Source organism: Rattus norvegicus, chromosome 16, assembly GCF_021556685.1.
Source record: "Rattus norvegicus strain SHRSP/BbbUtx chromosome 16, alternate assembly SHRSP_T2T, whole genome shotgun sequence".
Classification (NCBI taxonomy): Eukaryota; Metazoa; Chordata; class Mammalia; order Rodentia; family Muridae; genus Rattus; species Rattus norvegicus.
In genome coordinates, this window is record NC_141549.1 from 75163719 (window position 1) to 75177004 (window position 13286).

The 13286-nt window shown below is 42.3% G+C and overlaps 2 protein-coding genes and 1 non-coding gene across 3 annotated transcripts in view; 2 read left to right on the forward strand and 1 right to left on the reverse strand.

Moving 5' to 3' along the window:
- Erich1 (glutamate-rich 1) overlaps positions 1-13286 on the forward strand; it is a gene marked incomplete at its 5' end in the record, with an annotated part of 52793804 nt that overhangs the window by 44293159 nt on the left and 8487359 nt on the right.
- Positions 1-13286, forward strand: part of Adam32 (ADAM metallopeptidase domain 32) — a 109831-nt gene that overhangs the window by 11718 nt on the left and 84827 nt on the right. Inside the window, 6 exon segments of one of the 2 annotated variants that reach the window (NM_001170582.1) lie at positions 479-543; positions 7190-7251; positions 8974-9049; positions 9941-10017; positions 11247-11418; positions 12824-12892. In NM_001170582.1, coding sequence (NP_001164053.1) covers positions 479-543; positions 7190-7251; positions 8974-9049; positions 9941-10017; positions 11247-11418; positions 12824-12892 — 521 coding nt within the window. 2 annotated transcript variants of the gene reach the window in all.
- On the reverse strand, positions 254-356 carry LOC120097663 (U6 spliceosomal RNA). Its single transcript, XR_015640586.1, has one exon. It is a non-coding gene; the product is annotated as a U6 spliceosomal RNA (small nuclear RNA).

Genomic DNA, 13286 nt, shown 5'->3' on the forward strand with positions numbered 1-13286 from the left:
CAATGTCATTGGACCACAGCTCACCTTAGATTCGCTATTCCCCATCATTCCCCAACAGTCTGGTCACTTTCTAGTCTATCGCTTTAAATCTTTCATTTCAGCCACGTTTTCTTGAAGCAAGGGTGACTCTGATTGGCCTATGTCTGTCTATGTGCTCCTGTGAACAGTAAGTTCTGAGTTCATTGAGTGCCTCCTTTTGTCTTTCATGACAGTTTTGTCTGTTGGTCAAAGTCAGTGTTTTCAGTGTTCTGTTTTAAATATGGAACAATTCATGGACTTATGTATCATGTTTGACTAGGGGCCATGCTAATTTCTCTGGCTAATTCCAGTTTTAGTCCATAGACTCCTGAAGCTCTCTTCAGCGTTTTCAAAGCAGCACACAGAGACGAGCCACTTATTTTGGCTAAGTAAACCTCAGGAAAGAAACTGAACATTTAGTCAAAGGGAAGGTTACTAAATAATTTTCTTCTCTTTTCAGATTCTCAAAGTTCATTTCTAGAAATCATATTTCCAGAGAAAATTGAAGATAAAACAAACTCAGAAGTAAGAAACATTTTTCACAATCTACATTATTGTATAAAATTTCTTATTTGTATTGCATAGCTATAGAACACACAGATCATTCATATATATATGTATATATATATATATATGGATAATGGGTATATATTATCCATATATATATATATTGATAATGGGTATAAGGGTCCATCAGCTATTACTGCACCTTTCATTCAAATGTCAACTCAAACTATTCATCCAGTTTATGTCTGGATTTGTTTTCCTTTGCAGTTCCTGTACGAATTGTGATATCCCTGCCCCAGCTTATGGCTTACTTTTTTATTTTTTCAAAATAGTTGAATTACAAACATTTGCAATTTTGATGGTGTAGGTAATTTGTCCCATTTCCCTTATGGATCTTAGCCTGGGACCAGCCCCGGCATTCAGGTACTGAGGTGGGGCACAGCGTCAGTCAGATGAAGGCCAAAGGCTGATGATCTCTGGCCTTGTAACTCTTTCAGTTCTAAGGGCCAGAAGCTGATGTCCTCCGGCAATTTTAACTCTCACTTGGTACTCCGTGGGTAAAACTTAAAAGCTGCTGGCGCATCAGGGGAAAAGAATAAAAGGCTTAGTTACTTGAGTTCTTTTTTCTTTAACTCAGGCCTCTCGCTGGCCAGGTGAGAAGCTTTAAGTTCCTTAACTCTTTCTAAGCAAGAGAGAAAAGAAAAGAAGGAAGGAAGGGAGGGAGGGAGGGATGGAGTGAGGGAGGAAGAGAGGGAGGGAGGAAGGAAGGAAGGAAGAAAAAGGGGAATTTTTTTCTTTAGATACACTGCATTGAGTAGAGAAGGGCTAAAATGCCTCTTTAATGTTATTCTTCGTACTTACACTAGGCATAATTGATCACATGGTTTTCTAGTCACTTTTACATTCCGTAAGTTCATAGTAAGTTTAAGGCAATACTTCATTGTTATAGTTTGATAAGGAGTTACAGCAGAATCATTTACCTGTCTTTCCATTAAGATTAGTATCTGTTTCTAGTTCCATAAGTTCATTATAAGGTTAAAGCAATAATTTTTTTTTCGTTATTAACTTGAGTATTTCTTATTTACATTTCGATTGTTATTCCCTTTCCCCGGTTCCAGGCCAACATCCCCCTAACCCCTCCCCCTCCCCTTCTATATGGGTGTTCCCCTCCCCATCCTCCCCCCATTACTGCCCTCCCCCAACAATCACGTTCACTGGGGGTTCAGTCTCTGCAGGACCTAGGGCTTCCCTTTCCACTGGTGCTCTTACTAGGATATTCATTGCTACCTATGAGGTTGGAGCCCAGGGTCAGTCCATGTATAGTCTTTGGGTAGTGGCTTAGTCCCTGGAAGCTCTGGTTGCTTGGCATTGTTGTTCATATGGGGTCTCAAGCCCCTTCAAGCTCTTCCAGTCCTTTCTCTGATTCCTTCAACGGGGATCCCGTTCTCAGTTCAGTGGTTTGCTGCTGGCATTCGCCTATGTATTTGCTGTATTCTGGCTGTGTTTCTCAGGAGAAATCTTCATCCGGTTCCTGTCAGCCTGCACTTCTTTGCTTCATCCGTCTTGTCTAATTGGGTGGCTGTATATGTATGGGTCACATGTGGGGCAGGCTCTGAATGGGTGTTCCTTCTGCCTCTGTTTTAATCTTTGCCTCCCTATTCCCTGCCAAGGGTATTCTTGTTCCCCTTTTAGAGAAGGAGTGAAGCATTCACATTTTGATCATCCGTCTTGAGTTTCATGTGTTCTGTGCATCTAGGGCAATTCAAGCATTTGGGCTAATAGCCACTTATCAATGAGTGCATACCATGTGTGTTTTTCTGTGATTGGATTACCTCACTCAGGATGATATTTTCCAGTTCCCTCCATTTGCCTATGAATTTCATAAAGTCATTGTTTTTGATAGCTGAGTAATAATCCATTTGGTAGATGTACCACATTTTCTGTATCCATTCCTCTGTTGAAGGGCATCTGGGTTCTTTCCAGCTTCTGGCTATTATAAATAAGGCTGCTATGAACATAGTGGAGCACGTGTCTTTGTTATATGTTGGGGCATCTTGTGGGTATATGCCCAAGAGAGGTATAGCTGGGTCCTCAGGTAATTCAATGTCCAATTTTCTGAGGAACCTCCAGACTGATTTCCAGAATGGTTGTACCAGTCTGCAATCCCACCAACAATGGAGGAGTGTTCCTCTTTCTCCGCATCCTCGCCAGCACTAAAGCAATAATTTTTATAGCATAAGTTAGCATGGTTTTGTCTAGAGACAAATCATCTGCCTTGTGTCCCATTATTTTGAAGTCTTGTACAGATAGACTAGTCCACAATTAATTTTTCTGTCCTTGCACCTATAATAAACTGTCTAGTTTATGATCTTTAGTTAGTAGTGGCCTCTTCATTAGCCTAGATGGTGGGCCATCTCCAGAAAACTCCCTTGCCTTAGACTTTCCTGGATGCTTCTGACAGATCATACCACGGGTGTGGCATCTGAGGATTTTGTGAAGGACCGAACCGTGTTCCCTCAAAACCTCGCACTCGAACCCCCAGCTCTTACTGTGACTATATCTGGAGACAGCCTTCGGGGATGTGCTTGAGGGCGAATGAGGTCGTAAGAAGAGACCTTAAGCCAATGGTCTTAGCCTGCTTCTATCTCAGTGAGCTTTCTACTGCCATGATGAACACTAAGATGGGAGGCTCCCTGGGGAGAAGAATTACAGCTTCCTGGTCCTAGTCCATCGTGAGCAGGAAAGCCAGGGATGGGGCTCAGAGGACCAAGCTGGAGGCTGAAAGTGGAGCAGACAGGCAGGAGGAGTGCTGCCTTCTTTCTGGCTTGCCTCCTGATGCCCCACCCCCACCCCACGGTTTGATCGACTTGTCTTGTCTTGTCTTGTCTTGTCTTGTCTTGTCTTGTCTTGTCTTGTCTTGTCTTGTTTTTGTTTGAGACAGGGTTTCACTAAGTAGCTCTCTGGCTGGCCTGGACCAGGCTGGCCTCCCACCCACAGCGATTCCCCTGTCTCCGCCTCCCGAGTGCCAGGATCAAAGGCATCAGCCTGCTTTCTCTTACAATCCAAGAACACCTGACCAGGGTTGGCAGTGCCCACAGTGGCCTGGGCCCTCCCATGTTAGTCATTAATCAGGAAAATGCCTCATGGATTTGATTTGTCTTCAGGTTGATCCATTGGGGTTCCGTGTTCCCAGATGACTCTAGCTTGTGTCAAGTTGCCATGGCAAGCAAGCAAGCAAAAAACAAGCAAGTGCCTTCACCCTCAGAACATCCAAGAGGAAGGAGTATGTGTGCAAAGTAAGAGTCATAGGGAACAGAAGGCAGGAAAAGAGGACCTGGGAGTCGACAGTGCTGCCCTTCTACAGGGGATGCCCAGCCTCCAAAACTGGGAGGACAGCGTCTCCTCTCATGGAAGCGATTGGCAGTGGATACCCGATTCAGATTTTTACCATATAATTGCACCTGTTTTTACCATTTAATGCAAGCTGTTGGGGTTGTCACAGTCAGTTGTTAACTTGACCCTCTGGGACAATGTGGGTTGTGACCTCTTCATGGGTCGATTGACCCTTTCACAAGGGTCACCTGAGAACATTGCAAAAACACAGATACTTACATTAGGAGTCATAACAGTGGCAGTGAATGAGTCTACAGTTAGGAAATAGCAACTATAAAAATAACTTTATGGTCGGGGGTCACCATAGCATGAGGTATTAAAGGGTCACAGCATTAGAAAGGTTGGGAGCCACTGCTCGGGGAGAGGAACCCTCAAATAAGGAATTGCCTCCATGGTGTTAGCCTGTGGCCACATCTGTGAGGCATGCTAATTGATGTAGGGAGGCCCCGCCCACTGTGGGCGGTGTTACCCAATGGCTGGTGTGCCTGAGCTGTATAAGAAAAGTAGCTGACCTTGAGCCTGGAACAAGCGGGTAAACAGTGTCCTGCACTGGTCTCTGCCTTAGTTGCTGCCTTGGCTTCCCTGGATGATGTAATATAAACCGTGAGTTCTTGTCCTGATTTCATTCAGTGATGTGGACCTCTGAGCCAAATCAGCCCTTTCCTTCCCAACTTGCTTTTGGTTATGGTGCTGCATCATATCAATAGTGACCCTAACTAAAACCTCCTGTGTCTGTCTGTGGGTATACGCACGTATGAATGAGTGCCTGTGGAAGCCAGAGGTGTTGGATCTCTGAGGAACTGGAGTTAGAGGCAACTCTGGCCACTTGACAATGCCGGGAATAGAACTCAGGTCTTCTGAAAGAGCAGTACACGCTTTAACCTTGAGCCATAATCACACAAGCCGGCCATGTGATTTTTGCCTTTGATTCTAGTTACGCGTATGCTGCATTTATTGGCTTTCATCGTTGACATCCATCTTTCCAGTCCCAGAAGGAGACTAAGCTGAACATGGTGTATAATGTGATGTTTGTAATGTGATGCTGGAACCCGTCTACAAGTACGTTCCTGAGGATCTTCTGTCATCAACAGAATCGGTGCTTGGTTTTCTTTTCTGTTGTGTTCGCATCTGGCTCTGTTGTCAGGTTACTACTGGCTCTCTGGGTGAATTTCACAGCACCTTCCCTCCTCTGTCATACTGACTGGTCTGAGGAAGGTGAACGTTCCTTTTGAAGGGTCTGGTGGAATGTCTGATTTTAGGCTCTTGTTGATAGACTTTTTATTTTTGTCTTCGATCTACAAATTTATCTATTTGTGGGAATTTATTGAAATTCATTAAATTAGTTCCTGACGATCTTACGATTTCAGCAGTATCTGTCGTATCCCCAGTTTAATTTCTGACTTAAGTATTTTGTATTTTCCTTTACTAAGGGTTTATCAATCTTTATTTTTCCAAAGAATCTACTCTGTTTCAATAATCAAATGATTGAAGATTTTTTTTATTTTTCATTTTTTTTAAAATTTAGCTCTGGTATTATTTCTTGCTTCTACTAATTTTGGGTTTGATTGTACATTTTTTGAAATTAGACTTTCATGTAAACCATTAGGTTCTTATTTGAGGTCTTTCTGATTTTTTTTTAAAATCACCAGTGTTTTCAAAGGTTTTAATTTATGTCTATATATGTGTGAATGCGTGTGCACCATGTGTGTGTGTGTAGGTGTCCACAGAAGTCAGAAGAGGGTGTCGGATCCCTTGGGACTGGAGTTCCAGGCATCCGTGAGCCAGTGTGAGTGCTGGGAAATGAACTCAGGTCCTCTGGAAGAGCAGCAAAGACTTCTTAACCTCCCAGCCATCTCTCCAGACCTGTTTGTTTGTTTGTTTGTTTGTTTTTTGGCTAGACTTTTAAAGTAAAGGTTTTTTGTTTGTTTTGTTTTTGTTAGACCTGCTGTGCTTCTTTGAGTGAAATGGCCCTCATAGACTTATATATTCAGATACTTGGTCCCCAATTGGTGGAATAGTTCAGAATGAACAGGATCTGGGCTTCTTGGAGGAGCTATGTCGCTGAGGGGTAGGGCTTTGAGGTTTCAAAGTTAGTTAGTTCTCTGCCTTGTGATTGTTCATCTCAGGGTGTGGGCTCTCAGGGCCATCCCACACCATTCCCGGTTAGCTCTCTGTCTCGTGGTTGTCTGTCTAGAATGCAATGCAGTCTGAAGAAGGTTTAATGTGAATGCTGCATAAGTCGAAGGCACCTGGGCCTGTGGGTTCTCTCTGGCACTGGGTTGTGTGGTCAGGTCTGGTTCTGAGTTCCCGGATGAAACACAGGGCTTTCACCAGTCCTGCAGGCAGAGTCTTGTTTTTCCCATGCGTCGGTTCTTCACACATAATGAAAGCTCTCCTCAGCTCCTGGCTAAGAGCCATCTAGAAGCTCAGTCTGGAGATGCTAAGCTAGAATTGGGAGCCACTGGATTCTGCCCAGTCTGGGTTCTCCGCCCCGGGCCTGGTATTCAATTACTTGAGTATGAAGGTCTGGACTTATTCCCTCTCTCAACCAGGGAGCCTCTCCACACCACGTTACCTGGACTTGTGTAAGGTGTGCTGTGAATGAGGTACCTCTTCCTTCCTGCCTTCCTCGCCACATCTTTTCTTATTATAATGGTTAAACCAGGTACTGAGCCCCGCCCCTGCTTTGGTATCCCTGGCTCTCCCGAGGCAGACATTTCTGTGGGGAGATGGTCTCTGGAGGGTCCTGTTCAGCTGCCAACTTGCTCTCTTTCCTGGAGCGGAACTTCTTCGTCACTGCAAGTACACATTCGACTGCTCCGTTAGAAACTAGAACATAAATTCAACACTCTTGTTCAGCATATTGCCTGCATCGTCCTGTCTCCATTTATTCTGCAAATGACGGGATTGACATGTATAGGTGAAGAGTTGTGACTGGCAACTAGGATGCCCACAATGGAGTGCTTCCAGCTTCCATGATGCTAGGAAGAGATTTCAGACAGCATGGGGTCTTCTTTCCTAGGTGTTTAGGAGCCAGTGACACGGAGATGCTGTGTAAAATCAAGAGTGGTTTGTCTGTGTGGCAATGAATGGGTTATATGAAAAGTCAAACATTTCCAATATATTGCTGCAGATTTTTAACACAGGCAGTGTGCCGTGAGTTTCTGAATTGTTTGAACCACGCCTGGTGAGTGAGGTTGGTTGATTCTTGAGTTGCTGTTTGCTTCTTCTCGGAATCTGTCCTCATTCTCAGTTTTTCTGGACTCTCTAGGAACAGATATCCTATGTTATTCCAATAAACAAGAAGAAGTACACTGTGCACCTCCAGAAAAGGTGATTTTTTCCTTATTCTTTAGCTCGGCACTTTATTTTATTTCTTTGAAACTGTTCGCTTGTTAGCAGCAGCAGAGGATCAGAGCAAAGACACAGCTCTCGTTAGCGTTGTCTGCGGTCTCTGTTGTTTTTGCCACGCCTGAAAAGAACAAAGTATGACTAATAGAGGTGGGAAGGAAAATGTGAGAAGGAAAAGCGACATAACTGGATGTCATGGAAACATGTAAGGATGATGGGTAATTCTGGGATGCCGGAAGTGAATATACGTAGAGACAGGAAGTGGAAGAGAGCAGGAGGAAGGGTGAGCTCACTGACCGACAACAAGAGAAATGGTATCCAGCCAGTCATCAGGGGCAAAGCCTTGCGGCCATTGCTAGCCTTAAGCTCAGCTGACACTCAGACCTCACCGCTAGGGCGCATGGGAAGGTGCCATTGCTAGCCTTTGAGCGACCAGGTTTGGTGGAGAACCGGAAGCAGCAGACTGGGTGGTCACTGAAGCTGGAGGGAGTTGTGAAGGGAGGAAGTAAAATGGAAACAACTGAGTAGGTGCAGAATATGGAACCACAAGAAGGTTGGGCTCAGACTTGAGTTTCAGTGCAGAGGCTAAGGATAAATAGGACTTAATTTTCTTCAAACACGTTATCAAAACCATACATATTTATTTGTTATATATTATACATGTTATAAACATATTACATATTATGTACATTGTATAATATAGACATGTTATATATTATGTATAATATATTGTATGTTATATTACATATTTTATTCTAGAAATTTTAATTATTTATATAATATGCTTATGTATTATAGTAAAATATATAATAAATATAATATTAAAATGTATATTCATATGTTTTATATTACATATTATATAATCATAAATAAAATATAATCCATAATAGTCATAAATAAAAATGTGTAATATATAACATTACATGATATACATTATACAATATATATTATATACATATATACATAATATATAATATTTAGAAATATTATATAAGATATAAATATATGTGATATAACATATAGTAATAGATATTTATATAATATGTATTAGAATAAAGGAACAGAAAATTCCCACAATTCTCCATCTAGTTTATATCTCTGTAAATAGAAAAATGGCCTTACCCCTCTTGTAGCCTCTTCCCTTTATTCAAAGGAGCTAGTGGGCTGGAGAGATGGCTCAGGGGTTAGGAGTGCTTACTGCCCTTGCAAAGAACTTGGCCTTTGTTTGCAGAGCTCAAATGGCCCATAACTGCCTGTAACCCTAGCTCTAGGAGATAGGACACTGTGTGGGTTCTATGGGGACCTATGCACACTGGTGCATAAATCCATGCAGACACATACACACAAATAAAAAAAAGAAATCTTTTTGAAAAATAAAAAACCCATTCAGTCGGGGAAATTATTTTGAGTAAATGTGTATTACTTTGCATATTGTGTAATATATGTCAAAGGAAATGCTACCACTATGTCAAAAGTTGCGCTTTTCTCTAAAGCACCGGGGAGTATACCTTCTAGTTTTTAATGTTCAAACTACTTACCTTTGCTGCTGTGGCTGGACTGTCCCCAGAGCACATTCAGATTAATGGGCATGGCTATGTTCCCAATAAAGTTTTATTTACGGAAGCATGGGGTGGGGCAGTTTACTGATGCTTGCTTTGCTGTTTCTCAAAGAGTAACTCAGAATCCTCTCTTTTCTGTGCTTAGATATTTTTTAACAAATCGTTTTATGGTTTATATGTATAATCAAGGATCTACGAGTTTTCATTCTTCAAACATTCCGGTAAGATTTAAGTTATTTTATGAATTTTCAAAAAGGAAACTTTAAAATAACTGAGTGGTTGGCTTCCCAGCACACAAGGCTCTCAGGACCCAAACGGGGATATACTTAAGGTACTTCAGGAAGTGCCTCCTACATCTTGGCAGAGTTTTCCCTGGGTACCGCCTGGAGGCCATTGCTCTACCTGTCCTTCCTGAGACCGTGGGGATAAATGAAAGTAAAATAAGCAGGTTAAGGACCTGAGAGCACAGACGCACAGATCAAATCCCCTCGCATCGGTGGCTCACTGCGCGCGCGTGCACACGTACACGCACGCGCACGCCAGTCCTGTGCTCTGCGCTTGTTCTCTGTCCCTCGGCTCTTCAGATGGGAGAAGTCTGAAAACTTGATTTATTTTCAAGTAACACAATGCGCTGAAATATATTAATATGGATGTGTGCTTTCTGCATCTTTACAATTGCTTCCCTTTGGGCTTTCTTCTTCTGGAAGTGTGTTGTCTAGTGAATGCCTGTGGAGCACGGTCCCTTCCTGTCATCATCACACCTTCCTCCGTGCCTCTGCCCTTGCAGGTGACACACTTTGTGTTAGCATGGCTTCCGAGTTCCCCTTTCTTGGCACACCTGGCCCTTAAAGGGTCCAGCATCTCACGCTGTAGCTTCCTCCAGGTGGCGCCTTGTGGTTTTTTCAAGGTCCCCAGGGATTTTAGTTGATGTCTTAAATCCATACACTGGGGAATAACTTTCTGGAGACTCTCCGAGTATCACTTTATGCGTGCCGTTGTGGGTCGTGTATTTGGGCACAGTATCCAGCCAGGCGTGTCTAGTTTCAAAGCAGAAGATTATTGGAAAGCCTCGTCTCTTCTTCAGTAACCAGTTTCCTTTTTCTCCTCCCCAGGCTCAGTGCTATTATCAAGGATACATCAAAGGCTATCCGGGCTCTGTCGCCACCCTCAGCACGTGCTCTGGACTGAGGTATTCATTCTCCCCCTCTCGGGCTGTGATATTTGGCCTTAGTGAATGTATTCCACCCCCGTTCATGCGCAGTTGGGGCAGATTTCTCACAGACTGCTCAGTGATGACTTTCCTCCAGACAGGGTCCCAGTGGTCTAGAATCCCCCTCCCCCTTACTTTGCAGGCCAGAGATGATTTTAACACCTGGAAGGTTTAGACTTTCCAATATCCTTGTTCTCTTCTTAACAACAGAAATGTCAATGGAATGTTCTAGGTTGCCGGAGCAAGGTTTAAAATGGCTTATTATCTTTTTTTTTTTTTTTTTTTTTTTTTTTTAGCAAATAGAAATTTTTATAATACCTACCATGTATCTTACAGTTTGGAGACAAAAAGTAAAACAAACATAAGTGAATCTTGCTTTCCCTTGTGAAAATTATCTTTATAGCAAGGAGGCAAGCCACCTTGTTGTAATTATTAGTTAAATACTCTTCTTTTAAAAAAGTAATAACAAAGTGCTTTCTTTAAATCTCGAATTATTTGGCGTCTTCTTTTCTGCTGTAGAGAGGTTTCAATCTTGTCAGCATTCTCCACCTCTGTTTTTAGTGTACATTTTTTGTTATTACAAATGTTTTTGGAGCTTCCTGTACAGAACCTTGAAATTCAAACCTGAAACCAGTTTCTCAGACAGCAGTGACATACTAGGCTACCTCAATTCAGGGAAGCCGAGGTCTGCAAACGGATTCTTCAGAGTCCGCCTTTTGATTTCTTATTCAAACTATATACCTAACAAAAATGAATAGGTATCGTTTCACAAACACTGCCACATTTTATTTTCATTAGTAAAACCACTGAGGTACATTTCTATTATAAAAGCTCTGGCGGTCTGTTTTTCAAGCTCTGCAAACTCGAGAGGAATTTATTAACATTTCAGGTTACTGTACTGTTACACAATCCCCGACTGAAACCCAGGGAAGTTACTGACTGCTGTCACACTGTGCCTCTATAAAGAATTTAGAGCTAGTTTCATTAGTTTTATAACTAACAAAAAGGAAAAAAGGAAAAAAAGGAATAGAAAATTGGATTCTTGTGTAAGAGAAATTATGTTTCTCTTCAGAGTCATCTCTAAGATTCTGGAACAAAATACCGGACTGAAAACATGGCAGATCATCTCTCCTGTTAATGAATGTCACCTGAATGTCATGATACAGGTTTCTGAAAGGCACTTAAGAGTTCTGTTCCTAATGTTGCAGAGGGTTCTTGCAGTTTGAGAATGTGTCCTACGGAATTGAGCCCCTGGAGTCTGCAGCGACATCTCAGCACATTGTTTATGAGCTAGGGAAGGGAGAGAAGGAATTACTGTTTAACAAAAACAGCAGGAACCTAGAGATGCCAACGAACTACGGCATTTTAATCAACAAAAAGGTGAGTGTTGTCTAGGCCATCCCTTCCAAAGCACTTATTAATTCTACTTGGCTTTAAAAACCATGGTGTAGTAAGGCCATGTCTTATGGCTTTGTTACGCTAACACAGGACAGAGAAGACACAGTGGCGTATCCTACACCGCCCTGTGCTCTTGCACAAGCACAGTTACTTACGTCAGCACAATCTGGGACACGGTCACACTTCTTCAGTCCTGTACTTATGGAGAACAACTGTGTCTTTCTTTGGGATGTGCCCTGAACAGTCTTATCTGGGCGTGCCTGACAGTTCTGTTAAGGACATCTCAATAATAAGGTGGGAAAGAATTGATGTTTCCCTCTGACCTTCGTGTACGCTTGAGCGCGCGCACGCGCACACACACACACACACACACACACACACACACACACACACTCACTGATGATCACATTTAGTGTTGCTTGTATGTATAAGATTTCAGGGCTAATCACTTGGTGTAGGACCGTGCTCCGTTTGTCCTTCCAGGTCTAACTTACCTCACCCAATGCTCTCTCCTTGTTTCCACCACTTGCCAGCAAATGACATAGCTGTAATTCATTGAGAATAATTTGGCACCACAACCTCTGGTACCAATAAGCCACACGGAGAACACGAACCACCACTCTGATCAATGCCAGTGAGCTGGGTTTCCATGGCGGGCTTTCACCGAAAGTTGGTAGCTGCTTGTGCTTCCTGGCTTTCACTAAAACCACAGACGCCCTATTCCCACAGACTATTTTCCTGCGTCTCTTGCTGTACGGTGTTGCTGGCAGGATATGCACAAGCTGGTGTTCCAAGGGCACACGTGGCAGTGAGAGGCAGCCTGGACTGAACCTGGCACCAGAGCATTTCCCCTGCAGCTACTGACCGGCAGCCCCGATGAGGAGCCAGGGAAAGCAGACTCGCTCTTGCGAGGTGTCACAGTCACATCACAAAGTGGCTGCAGAAAGGAACGCAACACAACCGTAGTTTTAGTCTTCGTTTTTATAGTCTTTGAATTTAATCCAGTCCGGGGTTCAGATCAAATCGGTGGTTAAAAGCACATGGGTGCATCTTTCCAATTTTACTATAGGAGGAGTTGACAAGTCAGAAGCTGTTGATTAACTGGGTGACTGCGTAATCCATGTTCTCATTACTAAATTCCATGCTATCACTCCCAAGCGCTATGTATATATACAGATATGTATATATATGTGTGTGTATATATATACATATATATATATATATATATATATATATATATATATATATGTATATATATATCTCGGCTTTCTCTGCTGGGCAAACCCACTAGCACTTGCTGTGAGTGTTCGCCTTATAGCTTTAACAAAGAATTGCAAGTAATTCCATTATGAAACTTAACTGTTTGTGTGCTTTTGTTTCTTTCTAGCCAAAATCACCCTCAAAACACTTGTTTTCCCTCTATCTAGAGATGACTATTGTGGTGGACAAGGCTTTGGTATGTGCTTTTCTTTTCTTTTTTTATGTGTTTGGTGTGGGACTGTAGAGGTGACTACAGGTTGACTCTGCAATTAAGAGCACTTGCTCCTTTCCCAGAGGACCCAGGCTTGAGCTCCAGCACCCCTGAGATGACTCGCGACCCTCTGTAACTGTAGTCTCAGGGGATCCAGTGTCCTCTTCTGACCTCTGAGAGCACGAGGCCTGCATGTGGTGTGTAAGCATACTTACAGGCAAAACACTAAGATACAGAAAAATTATGTATAATATAATTATAGATAATAATTTATATATAATATAATTAATTAATAAATATTAATTATATTATTATAACAATAATTATAATATATCAATTATATTATAATAGTATTAATTATATTATTATATTATATTAA